Raw genomic sequence first — 16,187 nt, 5'->3', positions numbered from 1 at the left:
ATACCTACCTGAGCTAACACTCAGGTACCTGCTTGGCAACGGTTCCTGCTGTACCTGGAAAAACTTCAACCACTGACCTTACCCAGGGTCATGCAGTTATCCCGCTTTTGAAGACAATATGCCGGACTTCTGATATTCTACATTTCACAGATGGGTGGCTTTGGTAAGTTCACAGCAGACTAAAAGAGAACTGGGCACAATACCAAAGCTTTTTGCTCTGCTTTTATTGTAAGACTGTCCTTCATCTTACTAGCCAGTGCTACCCCTTTCATTCACAAGAGATGCTTTATTCAATTGATTACGAATCAGGATTAGATCCCACTGTTGGAAGATCAATGATATTTTAAGGTCAGCCTAAATTCATGCATGCATTCATTAACCCATATGTCATTAAATTTAGATTTTCCGATGTTCCCATCTGTGAGTGAGCTACAGAACATGGTAACGAAAAAACGCAGTGGAAACAACAGCTAGGCAATGCAGGTCTCCAAGGACAGGCCAAGCAACACAGGGCTCCAAGGACAGGTCCCAGCATGTTGCTTGCTCTTTTCAGTGTCACTAATGCATTAGACACTGTGTTCAAGGAACACTGATTCATGCACAGCGAGTACATTTGACAGAGAAAGGCTGCATAACACGAGAGCAATGTTAAACAAGCACCCTTTTGTGTGTTGTATAAGAAACAGTTGACTCTGAAGAGTCGCTGAGAATAAGGTCCAGAGCTCCCAGTCTCCTTCTCCTGCCGTAACCAAAGTCCCTCTTTCCTTCCCAGTTACTTGGCTACGATCACACCAATAAAGAAGATAACGAAATCACTTGTGCAGACCCCTTCCTTTACCCTGAGAGCACTGCTGGCTGTTTCACACACGCATGCAGCCACAGCACAGTTCAGTGTAACCCTGCCATGCTTTGGTGGGCTGTCACAACCAGTGCTATTCCAGAAGGACAGCAGTGAGTATTGCTCCTGAAACAGCAGCCCCTGTTAACTCTATTCCTCACCTTTTGGACAGAACAAACCCAGCACCTGGCCTGCCCCCCAACAATGATTCTAAAGCCCAAGAACTGTACCACATCTTAACAGCCTCATAGCAAGCCTGGTGCAGGACACGCAAGATTCAGTGGTAACACTCACCTCCAGCAGCCCGCAGCATCAACTGCAACAAAGAAACAGTCATAGCATCCCAGGCAGACACCCCAGACCTGTGGGTAGTCTTTACCTCATCTCCATCAAGCCTCTTGACAGCAGCTGGGTGTCCCTTTTCAGATCTCTTCAGTTGTACACGGTGCGGGAGGATGCAATGGGAGGAGCAAGGAAGATTGCTTGTTCACGTGGACCTGCTGTGTTTGCAGGCAAGAGCAGCCTCAGGATTCTTGTCACAGCACCTTTCACCAGCACCAGACATGACTCTGCCTTGAAGGGTAATGCTATGCCTGTATGAACTACTGGTTACCTTCCTGTTGTACGCAAGCAGAGAGTTTCATTCTCCACGCTCTCAAAGAAGCTCATCTCTGCACAGTTGTCAACTGTGCAGTTGTCAACTCCTGCATTCGCCCAGGGAAGGCAGATGAATGAAATTCAAAGTAAGCCTGACATGCTGACAGTCCTATCCCTCCTGCCTCAGTAGTAAGGCACTCAAGGAAACACACGTAAGAAAGGTGCCCCTTCCTGCCCAGACTACCCATTTTCTCTTGGTTTTGGTGTTGTGCAGAGGGCTTGTTGTACTACCACCCACACCAAACTACATCAAACTGGCAGCAGAAATTCAGAGACCGCTTTGCCATCCAACCCAGCCTGTACATGCCATCTCTTCTAGAAGCACAAGACAGGGAGTGCTTTCCAAGGCAGTGCAGGCGTGCCAGGATCAAGAGTTTACAATATTTCTTCCTTAAAGCCTCAATTTTGTAATTGGGTCAACATAAATAGAAAGGTCCTCCTGCACAGCAAACCTACACCTGCTTTCGCTTACAGTCAGTCTGCATCAGTGAGCGATCTTCACCCTCACTGGACCAGTCTGCACTAGAACTATGGAGTATTTCTGAACTGCTCAGCAACTAAGGATCCTTAATGAAGGACACTTGCACAGAGTTCTGCAAACCTACACAAGCCAGCCTGCAACTATCAGCTTCTTGAAAACTTGCTTCTTTTTGCATGTTTTCGCCTGTATTATTTTTAACTCTTTGTAACAACAGTGCTCAGACCAACCTGCAGCAGCAGCACTGTGGATTAGCAAGGTATCAAAACACAAAACAAACACTGGCTACACAGGGTACGTCAGGATAATTTTATTTAATAAAAATAGTTAAACAATTAGAAACCAACAATGCCAACATGTTTACAGTATTTTGCAGGCATCAGTAACTGTGTAAAGCTCCAGTCAGGCTCTGTAGTCACCTCATCACCACAGCAACAGCACAGGAACCTGAACAATGTGCAGGTGTGGCTTCCATACATTAATAGGCCTGAAGACATACGCAGCACAACATGCCTCTCTATTGAAGTTGCCAGTTTCATTACTTTGGTAGAAAAATCACTGTTATTGCTGTAGTTCATTAGTTAATTTTTGAGTTGCCTTTAAAGAGTTTTGTTCTCTGTATGAAAAACTTGATTAAAATTGAGCTGCTTCTTTTGGTCACTTGACACGAGTGCTGCATACCCATTCCTCATGCCTTGCTGCAACTGCCATCAGGCCACGGAACTCACAGGACAGGATATGCACATACTGTCCCTTCCCAGGACAGCTCATCAGCTAGAATTTAAAATTTTATTTTAAAAACAAAAAATGGTAAAGAAAGGAATATATACATGGGTGGCTTCAAGTTTCAATTTCAGGATAAGGCAGTTATGCTTACAGGTGTAAATGCCAGTACAGCCAAACCCTTCTTTAGAGGGTTGCTTTAGGAGGCAGGCTGCAAACAGGGGGAAGCTCTGGGGAGTGGGTTCCCCTAAGCAGCAGGCCTGAAAGGGCTCCCCCAGACCCCAAGCAGTACATTCTAACCATATTAATCATGCACCTTGCATGGTAAAGGCTGAGGCTCACAGAAGTGTTAAGAAAGGCTGTACCTGTCCCAGCCAGGGGTGAAACACTTTCCCAACCCCAATGCTGTGAAGTCTCCATGGCATTTAAAGCAATCGATGAACCAAAGCTGCTTCTTTGGGCTCTGACTGAAAAAAGGTCTAAGCAGCACACAGAGAGAAGGTATGGAGAGAAGCACACTGCACTGCATCTTCTCCTTTGCCAGTTATCCTTTACACGCAAACTTGCCATGTCCTGAACAGCAACAGGGACATTCCACAGGCCATTTCTACACTATACTAGAGGTATCTGTTGCTGTGCTGGTCATGGTGCCTGAGTATCCAGGTGCCCAAGCCCAGTACAACTCTGTGCAACTCGTTCCCAGTGATAAAGGAATTTGGAAAAAATAAATTAGTTTTAAAAACCAGGTATGAGGCAATTTCCAAATTGCTTAGACAAAATAAAGGAACTGCCCACTCCAAACATGCATAGTCCTGCTTAGGTGGAAAAAAAGAGGTAGAACTAGTGGACAGTGACGCACAAGAAGCACAAAGGCATTTTAAAATAAGGCATAAACCCCAGAAATTAGCATTTTTCAAAGCCCCAGGCAGTCATCCAGGTAACTATCATAACTGAAGGTGTGTATTTAGTCACCAGAGTTACAATTTTCCAGTGTCATAAAGAAGAGCTTAAAACCCAGCAAGTCACCTTCCCTCTCAGTGCCACATCCCATTTGAACAGCTCAGCCTCCAGGGTAGTGAGGCAGTGACTCTTGTAATCACTGTGGTTCTAAAGGCCAGAGGCAAAAATGTCAAGGGAGCCTTGGATTATTTTTTTGCCTGCTTAAACTCCCCTTAAGCTTCCCCTCCAGCTTTACAGTCCCTGGGGCAGAGGCACAAGCAGCGTTCCTGATAGCCAATTCACCAATGTCACATATTACCCTGGGACTGTTAAGTTTTTGAGGAAGCACCATGATCAGCTCTGGCAGCTAGGGTGACAGACAGGAACAGTATAACTAACTCAAGGAAGAATATGCATATGCAAAAACATAAGTGTACTAGTCCTCAAAACAGAGCACCCAGCATCATGGGACAGCCACAGCAAGAGCTACGCTGCAGAGTACAGGCCCAATGCCAGCTCATGCTCCAGGGCTGGGGCTCTCCACAGAGAGGTCTGTTAGTGTGCCCCCACTTCTACCCCACAGCAGCACCTCAGTGACAGAGAGCAGCAGCTGACTAGACAATCATGAAGCTGCTTTTTCAATGGCAGCTTCCAGATGCACAGCCTTAGATTAAAATCTCCCAAGGCTTTCACTCTTTGAGAGAACTTACTGTTCTTTGCTGCACATCCCATAGATGCAACAGAAGAACAAAAGGCATTTTAGAAAGAAGATATTTGTTCTTACTTACGTAAGAGCTAATACATTTACCTTCTAAAATGTGGTACTAATATAGTATAAATATAGATGAAATACCATTCAGATGACTGCCTTGGAAGAAAAGGCAAAGATTAAAAACCAGACCTATATCTTCATATGTAGCCACCAAGAGTCTTCACCTGGTGCTCTGCTGGCTTTCAGCAGATCTGCTATGCATCTGCTCTTGTCTTCTGTAAGCTCTTATAATACTGTATATGCCACTGCCCAAGAACACCAGGGAGATGGCCGCAAAGTAAGAGGCATAAATCATGAACTGCAGAGAAGGGGAAAGAAAATAAAAAAGCAGTTAAACCAAGCAGTTATCAGGTTTGTTACATGAGCTCCCTTCCTCTTCTAAAATACCAGGAATCTGTAAATATTTCTGACCCCAAAAAAGGTAGTCAAGAAGTTTTGCAGTTTAGTTTACCTCCCTCCCTCCCACCAGTAAAGCTAAAAGAGTCCATCATACCTGGGTGAAGATGTCCAGCCCAAGCCCACGGGCATCTACAACAATCAAAGTGAGCAGAGTCTGAAGTGCTAAGGCAATGAAAGTGTTGACTCCAAATACCAGGGCATACCGCTCCACGCTGAGATTCGTAGCAATCTGGAACCTGAAAAGAAAGGGATGACTGGAAACGTAAGGACAGGGAAAAAGCAGGGAAATACAAGAATGGGAGGATCATCTCTGTACAAGAGGACTATGCAACCTGAAACGTTACACAAACTGGTCCAGTATTTTCCACAGCTAAATTACCTTGCATTGACAGTGTACTTTTCTAAGTAGGATCATAACACTAGCACAGAAGCTAAAAGAGACCCACAGACACAGGAAAAAGCTTAAAAAAACACCCCAAAAACCCCAAAAACTAATCCCTTTGGGAGTCTGCGGGTTTCCATACTACAATGGACAGCCGTCTTGTCCATTGTAGCTAAAGGGTCTGGCTAGCAGAGAAGAAAAACGTGCTCTGATCCCAGAGAGCTGGTGGCAGTCTCAAAGCACTAGCCTACTGCAGTATAGTCCATAGCCCCCTACTTCCTTATAACCAGCACTCGTTTTGCAGTAACCAGTTTCAGCATCAATCTTCGTATTGTGCTTGGGCTGTCTTCTGGCAATTATACATGTGTAGTTCAACAACTGTGTTTTCCTCCCCAGAGTGACATTGAAGTTTTCCTCCTCACCAGTTAGAGAAAGTTGACACTTCAGCACAGGCAAAGCACTGTTCTCTTCTCATTGTTAAGATTTCACTCCAGCCATGTTTATGAAAAACATTCCCCTGTCAAGCAGCACCATCTCACATTTAGCAGTAGCAACTTTAGTATCATAAGACTTTAAAGCTTGAGCAGACTGCCAGCCAAATGTATCTCCACGCCTCAGTTTCCGACCTGAATCACAACAGATTTCCCTTTCCAAATTCCTGGTAGGTGAGACTCTTAATTACACAGAAAATATGCCAGCTTTCAAGCCAACTGTAACCTTGAGAGCAATCTGCATTAAAAAGATACTCACGTTGCTGTCGTGATTAGCAGCATGTAGATAATTCTGAAGACAACATAGGATGCATAGCACACCCAGATGTTACGAACAGTGTCCATGATATACACAGCAGCAGCAATAAGAAAGGAGAACAGGGCAAGTGCCACTTCACCCCACATTGCCCAAGACATTTTTATGTGACCCACAACAAAAACTGCAACAGCTCCTGTGAGGGGAAGGAAAACACAGCTGTTAGTAACTGCAACTAGAGCAGTTTGGAGACAATGTATTAGTGCTACCCTGAAAGTCTGTCCAAGAACCTAAGACTCAATTTGGAGTTTTAGGAAGCCAGCATTCTTTATTGCAGCGCAGGGCGCATATGCAAATAGTTTCGCAAAGGGGAGGACACCTGTTACTTGCTAGCAGCAGCTCTGTATTTAGCATACTCATGTGCATTTATAGCTTTTCCAGGAAATGATTTACATATTAATGAGATCGCCAGGAACTAACTATAATATTTGCATCCTAATTAAGCATGCGCTTTCTTGCTGAGTTGAGGTCTCTGGTGGTCGCAGTCTTCCTCGCTGCATTTACCGAACGACCTCAGTGCCTGTGCATGCTTGCAAGCTCCTAGTGCTGAGTTAGCAGTTTGTATGTCCTTGCTTCTGTTCTGTTCCCAGTCTCACTCCAAATTAGGCACTACTCTGCTATCTTGAAGGCTGACATCCTTGGTCTTATTTACTGTCTCCTTAGTTGTTATCGGTCCTGAGATGTTCCTTCCTCTGTCAGCTGAACATTCCTTTCTTGCTACATGTTAGCAAGTTAGAACAGTTTGCTGTATTCTACTATGTTAGTTTAAAGACACACACACTATTGTTAGTTTAAACCTACAATTTAGGCCTACATTGCCCCCCTTTGAGACTTAGGGATATACATATATCCTGTAAGTCTCATTCTACACCCATTACCCATATTTGATTCTAATACACCATTGTGACCAGCAACTACAAAACTGAATCATGATACATGCAAGGGTACAGACACAAACTATTACTATAACGATCACAAACAAGTTTTTTCCCTGCAAAGACATATCATTAGGAACAAAAGGCAGTTGGTAAGGCCACCCATACATCAGTTCATATGGACTTACATGATTCCTTCCTGGCTGTATTCATATCCTTAACAAAGCAATTGGTAGGGCTTGTAACCAAGTTAAAGAAGTTTCTTGACATATTTTACTTAATTGTAACTTGAGTGTCTGATTCATACGTTCCACTTTCCCATTAGCCTGAGGTCTATATAGGGTATGCAGATTCCACTTGATTCCCAAACACTCTCTCACCTTCCTAACTACTGCAACAAACTGCAGACCTCCGTCTGAGGACAAGCCTGCTGGTACATGACATCAGGGTATTATTTGATTCAATCACAAGCCATATTGGTGCAACAAGGGAAAGCCTGCAGCCAACCAGAAAACATATCTATTAGCACCAATATATATATAGGTGTACACATATATATATGTGTGTATACCTGGGGTGTAGGTACATATATATATGTATATATACACACACACCTGAGCCTGTTATGCTGTGGCAATTCTGTAAAGACAACTTACCAATAGTGTCCTGGACGACTGCCTTTGTTGTTTCAGGTGGGGGTCTCTTAGCATGGTAAACAAGGTTCACACTTCTTTATAACATTTAAAAACTTGGGCCTCCATGGCCTTTTCATCAGGAATATGTATCTGAATTTTCTTTCTTTAAACCTAATTTACTCAGTATATCTCTATCCAATAACAGCACAGGGCACTCAAGCATGTAAAGAAATTAATGGGTCAATATCTGATTGCCAGTTTTAAAATTTAAAGGTTGAAAGAAAGGCCAGGTTCCTGTCCACCCTGTGGCACCAATGACTGAAGCTGTTTGTTTGCTTCATTACCCTTTATAAGTATTTATAACAGAATAAGTAGCTTCTGTTTCTACAAGAAATTTTATCTTATTCCCTAACCTAACTGTAGCCAGGGGCTCTGTTGGGGAGGGTTTCGAGCCCAGATCAATAGTAGTATATTAACGCATTGCCTCTTTTAATCTTTCCACGAATCCAGAGGGTGATTAATTTGTATCTTGCTTTACTTCATATAGCTTAGACCAGTTCACTGCCTTGGTGACCGCATTCTGAATATTGAATAAAATCTAACTCTGATATTGTTTCAAAGCTTGCCTATCCTGGTCCCTATTAGGGTCCCAGTCAGGATCAGCAGTGGGTATATGAAGATTTACTATACCTGCCAGTGTGCCTGCCGTTATTGGTTGCTCTAATGCAGTCCAAGCCATGTGAATAATCATATTCCTGTCAACACCCTCAAAAACATGATGCATAATTACCCATGACTTCTTTCCAAATACTCAAATCTCAATGGTAAAGGGAGTCTTTATTGTGATCAGACCATCACTGCCCACAGCTTGTCTTAAAGGTGCAATCAGAGTTTCCCCTTGTTTTCCCCTAGTTTGCCATGCTATAGGACTAAATCCTTCAGGCCCCTCTAACATCTCTTGTGCCTGTGCTTGTGCTTCATTCTCAATGTCAGCACCTTCAGCCCCATTATTCACAACACCCCTTCTCTGAGGGGGCTACCATCAAATCCAAATCCTCCTCTGCATTCCTCAAAAGTTTAGTGCATAACTGTCTCATGCTGCGCAAAGAGCAACAGCGTTTAAGTGAATTTTGCTGTCTTTCTTCAAGGACAATACTAACAGGTCCTGGAGTGCAAGATTAAAACTATAATCCTTTTGCCATTCCAGATGATTTCTCAAAATGAATAGCATTTCCACACAAGCTACTTCATTGCACTTTCCTTCTTGTTTCAAAAGTAACATCAGTTGTAACAAAGTATTAGAATTAATTGTGCTGTTCACAGGCCACTTTTCCCCAAAATCCAGTTTACACAATGGCCACCACTCCAAATTGAGTCTGAGAAAGTTATCTGACTTTTACAGTAACATTAGGAGCTGTGCAGCCCTAATAGCTAAACACCTTAGTGGCTCTCCTTCCTAACCTCTCCCTTACCTGGAATCCTGCTGTAAACTCCCATTCAGTTTTACAGGCACAGGAAAGGAAAAAACAAAACAAAACAAAAAACAGAGGTCAATGCCGACAGCCTCTGAAGTCTCCTCTCTGGCTTCCAAAGCACAACAGCCCCAGGACTCAGACCACTGCCACTCAGTCCTTTGTGCCTGAATGTAGCTGCATTGTCAATTGGGAAACTATTCTTATCTCAACCTGCAGGTTTTACATTCTTTTGATTTTCCTCCCCATGCCACGCTGGGGAGGGAAGGGGGCTGAGTGAATGACTGCATGGTGCTGAGTTATCGGCTGGGTCTAAACTACAACAGGGAGAGAAGATGGATCACAAGATGGAAAGTGTGTGATGTTTCAGTCAGTGTGCGAACGAATGAGCAGACAAGGTGTGATTCATGCACTATTACAGCTGTACCTACTGAGAAGCCCAAATACACACTACAAGAAAATTCCCATTTGAAGTAGGCCTTGTTCTGCAAACAAGCCAAAGAGCAATCAAGAGTGTAACAACGTTGCTGTACACAGCAAACTAGACAAACATCACACTGACAAAGGAAGATTTACAGAAGATATCTGAAAAACAGGACTGTATTCAGCATTTGACCACTGTACAGAAGTGCTACAGTGCAGCATCTAAGCTCTTTGTAGCCCATAGCTAGCCTGCTATCTTAGAAATCCTCCAAGCACACAAAGACTCCTTATAGACCATCAGCATGTACAAGCCTGCAACCCTGTCACATCCATCTTGCAGACTGGTGAAGAAGGTAGCTATGCCAAGGGAAAGTAATTTATTTCCCACCACTAAACTCTTCATTCCAGTATCTGCTGTAACACTACCCAATTAACATTCTGCTCTTTAAAAGTCTGGCTCCCCAAGCAGCAAAACCCTAAGATGCAAAAAGAAGCTGAGTCTAGAGCCTTCTTTCTACTATCTCAGCAATTCTGAAATTTGGGAACAGGTATATTCCCATCTGGGGATCTCATGGCAACTCATGAAGTTGCACTCCCCCTGCGTTTCAAGGTTATATTACCTAACACCTAATTATGACAAGATGGACCAACTATGTCCTGCAATTAGACACCTACACCATGAAAATGGCAAATCAGATCTGAAATACACCAGGAAAAGCATTTCTAGTAAAGGGAGAAGAGTGAACAGTATGTCCTTCTATGAGTCTGAGGCCTCACTGAATAAATCTGAGCGCGGCTCTGGTCATCCACCTTAAAAAACAAGAACTCAACTCAAACCTGGTTTGGTGCAAAGAGGGGCTAGTAAGATGACAAAGTGTAAGAAGAGCTTAACTTTACCAAAGAACAACTAGAAAACTTGGCTGCTTTGGACCAGAGCAAAGATTTTTGCGCTAAAATACAATCTTGGCATGACATGAGAGAAAAATAAACTGCTCATTAATAAATTCTAACTGGAAATCAAAAGTTAGAGCATTTGAACTCGTGCCTCTGAAGTCTGGTCACTGAATGCTTGTCTTTAACAGGTCCATCCCGTTACACATTTCAGGCTTTTAGTTGTGATTATTACTTCATTAAACTTCACTTTTTTGAAGCAATGTGTCAACCAGAAGGATTTTTTTGGTTCTGTCTTTTGAGCAGTTCAGGGACAGAGGCTAACCTGCTTTCAAAAATAGGATTCTATATTATAATTTATAGTATTATTTATAATAATAATATATTATAATAATTTATATTTATATAAATTATTTTTACATATTTATAATAATGATACTAGAGGACAAAAATCAAAATGGGAAAGCAAAATCTTCAGTTTTACATGAGTTTAGTTTACATGAGTTTAGCAGCTTTTTGAACAATAGGTCCATTTTTCACAGGCTTTTAAAAAAAAACCAAAAACATAATATCAAAGATGTTTGTAATAAGATTTGAAGAATACTACATTTATTTATTTATCTCCCAGTCTGACATTTGGCTACACTATGGGGCATCTTTCTCTTGACACTGATTCTTGTCTTTCCTGGGGCCACGGCAGGATGGTAGAGGAAGGCAAATCAAACAAGAAATAAGAGTGACAGCATCATGCTACAGTGGAGGATCAGTGTACGGCTGCATGCTACTAAACTGCAGGTTTAGCACACGAAAACCAATTTAATAGCCAAAGCCTTCAGAATCAAGTTGCCAAGAGTTTCAAACCCACTAACAATGGGTGGCAGAGCAGCTCTTAGAACTGTAGAACAGCCAGCCCCCAAGAGGGGGCTTAGCATGCCCAAGAATGCCTTCCTTCTTTGTATGCTTTGTTCTCTTTGCTCCCAAGTAGGTGACATCCACAGCAGGTGGTGGAATGATGACTCCATCAAAGAAAAGGAACATACTGCAGCAACACTTAGAAAGCCTCTATAAAGGTATTGTCCTAACTCTGGTAATGGAATTGTATTAAACAACTTAATAAACAAATGTTTGTGTGGACTGACCTACCTTGTCCCTTTCAAGTCAAGCAACTTCTTTCATCTTAATACCTTTTCTGCTTAACAGTGCTGAAATGACTAAATGTGGCTCACTGCATGCTGTGTGTACAGGAAACCTTCACATCTTTCCTATGCTGGCAGAGGAAAAAAAGGAATAAGCCCATCAGACCCTTGCTTTGACTGAGTGGTTAAAACAAGCACAACCCCACTGCCACTGTAATAGCCAAGGATATACAGTGAGCCAAGTGCCTGGAGCCTTTTGCCAAATATTTCAGAATGAAGGCTGACTTGGGAGGCTCCTTTAAACATCTATGTACTGGATTACAAGAATTAGAGCTGCATACAGCAACTAACTCAACACTGAGCACCATACCCGTGCAAGTCAGAGAAGACTCACCCCAAATGCCAGGGTTGCCTCTCCTACATACTTGGGGAAACACAAGACACTTCCAAACCATGCTCTCCTGACCTTGATTGACACAAGGCATTTCTCACAGCAGAGGAGGAGTTACATCAGAAGCTTACCTAGCAGCGTTGAGGCTGCCTCCACGGCACCGTTGTAGATCTCTGTGCTATGAGAAGGCAGCACCATCTCCCACAGGCCCTGAGCATAGTTGATGACCTGGAAGTAGCCACAGGTGGATAGTGCCCACCACACGGACCAGCAAAGCATGGTCTGAGAGGAGTAGCACTGCAGAAAGTCCTCCCAAAGATCTTTGAGCACCTTTATAATGTCTACTTTCTGCTCCTGCACAGACTGGAGAAGGAAAAGGAAAGAAATGTTAGTCTTTATTTATAAATACTTGACACTGCTCCACAAAATTGCCCCATTCAAGTGGTCTGATCACTAGTGACTGACAGTACTGCTCTTGGACACAAACCTCTACAGAGTAATGAATAAAATGCTTTTCCATCCCATGGTCTCAGCAGCCATCCCCTTTTACATCGGGAGGAAGGGTTCAGTCCCAAGCACCACTCTATCTCCAGCCTTCTCAAGCACAGAGCAGTAACTACTAGATACACATGTATCTAGTACCACATGAGCAGCTGAAGGGTACCAGATGGAAGAGATACAGAACAGGACATGATATCCAGTTCAACAAGACAGGATCAGAAGCCAGTCATTCAAATCATAAAGGCAAAATAACAACACTCACACTTTTAAGTCCTGATCCAAATTCAACCAAATTTGGTAACACTGAGAACATGAAAGCTACTAGATGAGTGTATTTCCCCAGAAATAAGTATATTTTCTTTAGTACTAGCATTCAGGCATTATAAATATTCAAAGAAGCAATCTCATTTTGTCACACTCTACCTCCGTTGATGTTCACCAAGACTTTGAGAAGGTGAGAGATGTTCCTGGGGGTTTGAAGAGAAACAGAAGCCACTTCCATGAGACATCGCTATTGCAAATGGAGCTCCTGCATACACAAGTGCTCTGACGAATGGCATGAGAGAAAAAAAAAGCTTTCCCCTCCCAGTCTTTCTAGAAAGAGCATAGAAGGGGACAGGCCCACAAACCGGTTTGAAAAAAGTTTGAAAATAGATGAGTTCTAGCAACAGGGGATGACAACAGATGAAAACTGCTTTTTACATACAGGCTGTTACAGTCGTGTTCCTAACTGCTTTGTGCAGACAGCAGCAGAAGAAACAAACGAGCATGTATTCACTTTCTAGACAGAGCTGCTGATTACATTTGCTGCATACACATGCTAACCAAGTCTTTGCAGGCAGGCAAAACCCTTCTTGTGTAAGAGCAGTGGTTAATTCATGTGAGACTGTGCAGAGTCTCCAGGGCCCGCCCAGCATCTGTCACTTGAATTCCATGCAGGGAAACATACAGCCCTGTCACAGGACCGAGCTATTGCACACTGTGCTGTTGCACATCCAGTTTCTGGACAGCAGCAGCAACACCGGGCTCTCGGCACTACAGCCCCTCTCTGGGGAATCATGTGTGTGCCTAGAAAAGACTATTCTCCTTGAGCAATAAAACTGATTTTAAGTTTTCTACTAAAACTCCCAAAGACCATAGCCTTACTCTGTCCTGAACTCCCTTTTTTCCACCCATCAAAGCATCACTGACTTTCAAGCATCTTTAATAAAGACCACACAGTCCCACTGGTGCTTTGCCAATGGCAAAATGCTTGCTCTGCATGTGGATGCCATTCCTCCAAAGCCCAATAGAACAATGTGGGAAGAGGTCAGCTTGTGGCAATGTGACTTTAGCAATGGAACTCCCAAATGGAAAATTTCACATGGAGCTCAAGTTTAGGCACAGGAAAACCAGGGAAGGCAACTGTCACATACACTGCAAAACCTGATTTGGCACAGTCAGCCCAAGCCATGTGCCTGGTAAGCCAGGAAGGCCCATCGCTCCCCCAGCAGTGGTTGGAGTGGTTGCAGTGGTGGTTCAATTATTCATGCAGCCATTCATTTATGGTGGTGAATTATGGTTACTGTTACCTCAGTAAGAAGGACTATCATCACACACCGGTGTTTCTCAGCTTTTAGCACCTGGTATAACTCAACTTGAGAGTTATGCAAGTGTACTTGCTCCTGTTTTAAAGTTTTCCCCATTAGTGTGCTCTCACAGGATAAGAATAAGATAAACAAAAGGGATGGATAAGTTACATTAATATACCTTACTCATTATCAGCACAGAGTTTTCTTAACAAATACCCTTCATAATACAAGTATAAACATGGTTAAAAATATTTTTGCTCACACAAGATTGTGCTGATGGGGCAGGATTAAGTCCCTGGAATGTTAATACCTTTAATTCCGAGCTGTAGCTGGAAGAAGCTGAAAGCAGCCCCCCAGATGCTGCTTCCCCTGACCTAGCTAACTGGGGTTACCAAGTGCAGTACCCATTAGCTGATTAAACCAACAGCCACACTTAGCTCCTGGCTTGTTCTCAGAACAAGCACAACCTCCTCCTGACTGGGGAGCAAGGCTGACCTCTCCCCAGGGCCCTGAATCCCCCCTGCAGTGACAGGATTTCCATACATACCCATTACCTGGAACAGCATGGCAGGGAGGCAGAGACCTGCCCAGCAAGCAATTACCACATGCACTGGGCCTCAAAACTGGAGGCTGCTCTCCTGTCATGCTATGGGATCCAACACGTCCTGCTACCAAACAAGGACGCCTGCATGCTTGTTTCCATACAAGTGACTTTGTTAGAGGTTACACAGCCCACAAAAGCCACAAGTTGGGGCACTACCTCCGCGCTCTAGCAGGCTGCATTAAGCTGTTATCATGCAGAGCTGTCTCCTAAACTTTATCCATATTCTGTATGTAGCTAATCAGTGGCAGCCTCTATGTGTTCTCAAGGACTACTGCAGTTTCCTTCCCAACCAAGTTTACTTCCAGGATCCTAAGACAAAACCTAATTACTACACAGGTTATTGCACAACAGTTAAAGTAACAAGTGTTTTCCGAAGGGGAGTGCAGGAAGAATTGCCTCTTTTCTGCAAGTCACAGAAGCACACAGAGAATTTGGACATTGACACTGTTTTTAGTGCCCCAGATACGTCCCTTGCTTTGTACTGTTGAGTAGCAATTTGGTGCCCAGAGAATTTCAATCACAGCTTTAAAATAGAACAAACTTTAGAAAAACTAAGGAGCAGCCTACCATGCTCAATCAGCAAAAGGAAACCAGGAATAAATCTTCCTGTGCTATAAATAATGACATGGGATAAGCAAAGGGATACTTTCTGCTGTTGGATATTACATCTCTACTGCTGGGTACATATATGCACATATGCATGCATATATATACACATGGATGTCCGCATGCATGACTACCGCAACGGTACTGTATCTTCTGCTTATGTAAACGCAGGGCACAACTTGCCTGTTTCTCGGCCGAATGACCTTCCCCGTTTAAGGGAACTTTAGTCTCATCCTCCCAGCCGGGTGCCCTCTGCACACGGGGATGATCTTGGACAGCCGATCCATTTTTACAGTCCATGACCTTCATTTCCCAACTGAGCTGCTGACTTGAGACATGGTGAAAGAAAAGGCTTTTCTGCGGCATTGGCAGAAACCACGCTGTGCCAAAGGCAATGGATATGCTGGTTAAGGAGATAACGTTCAAGCTGAAGAGGGGCCATCCTGCCACTGACACAAGGACTTGCCCGGACACAGAGCCCACCGTGTAGCCTACTAGGGTGGCACTCCGGCAGTAGCTGGTGACCTTCTGGTACAGGTCGATATCGACGATGCTGTAGATGTAGGAGTAATAGGCGATGTCGGTGGCAGTCCCCATCCCGTAGAAGAACTCAAGTAACTGGATGGCCCTCAGCCCCTGCGCGTACAGCAGCATGAACCAGGTGACGATGAGGCTCAGGCCCTGCAGCAGGACCACAGGCTTGTACCGCAAGTAGTCCGTGGCCAGGAACACCGGGAACAGCAGCGCCAGGTAGGAGTAAGTCCACACAGGGTAAATCTTGTTGAACACCTGGTGGGGGGAAAAGACGGCGGTCACCCCCTGCACCCACATCCTGCGCGGGAAGACGCAAACACGGACACCCGGGCAGGGGTACCCGAAGCCGCAGTACCTGGGTCTCGGAGAGGTTTTTGCGCGGCCCCAGCAGGTACGGGGTGAGGAAAGGCTCGGAGGGCCGCACGCTGCAGAAGAAGCCGTAGGCGCACAGCAGCCCCGTGGGCAGCGCCCAGCAGCACCCACCGCCGCCGCTGCTGGTGCTGCCGGCCCGAGCAGAGCGCCGAGCCGGCCGGCCCCCACGCGGCCCCGCCAT

The 16,187-nt window shown here is 44.2% G+C and overlaps 1 protein-coding gene across 1 annotated transcript; it reads right to left on the bottom strand.

The window, feature by feature from the left end:
- Positions 1 to 3,914: 3,914 nt before the first annotated feature.
- On the bottom strand, positions 3,915 to 16,187 carry SLC19A2 (solute carrier family 19 member 2). The gene is made up of 6 exons (XM_057413127.1): positions 15,990 to 16,187; positions 15,284 to 15,889; positions 11,950 to 12,181; positions 5,939 to 6,131; positions 4,901 to 5,042; positions 3,915 to 4,705 (listed from the first exon to the last, which is right to left on the bottom strand). The coding sequence occupies exons 1-6, from the start codon at positions 16,185 to 16,187 to the stop codon at positions 4,568 to 4,570; spliced, it is 1,509 nt and encodes a 502-aa protein (XP_057269110.1). The 3' UTR covers positions 3,915 to 4,567.

The sequence above is a fragment of the Pezoporus wallicus genome, unplaced genomic scaffold (assembly GCF_028554395.1).
Source record: "Pezoporus wallicus isolate ANWC-B61680 ecotype Strahan unplaced genomic scaffold, APGP_CSIRO_Pwel_v1 contig_6484, whole genome shotgun sequence".
Classification (NCBI taxonomy): Eukaryota; Metazoa; Chordata; class Aves; order Psittaciformes; family Psittacidae; genus Pezoporus; species Pezoporus wallicus.
Note: the sequence above shows the minus strand (reverse complement) of the source record. Positions and strands in the feature narration are given on the sequence as shown.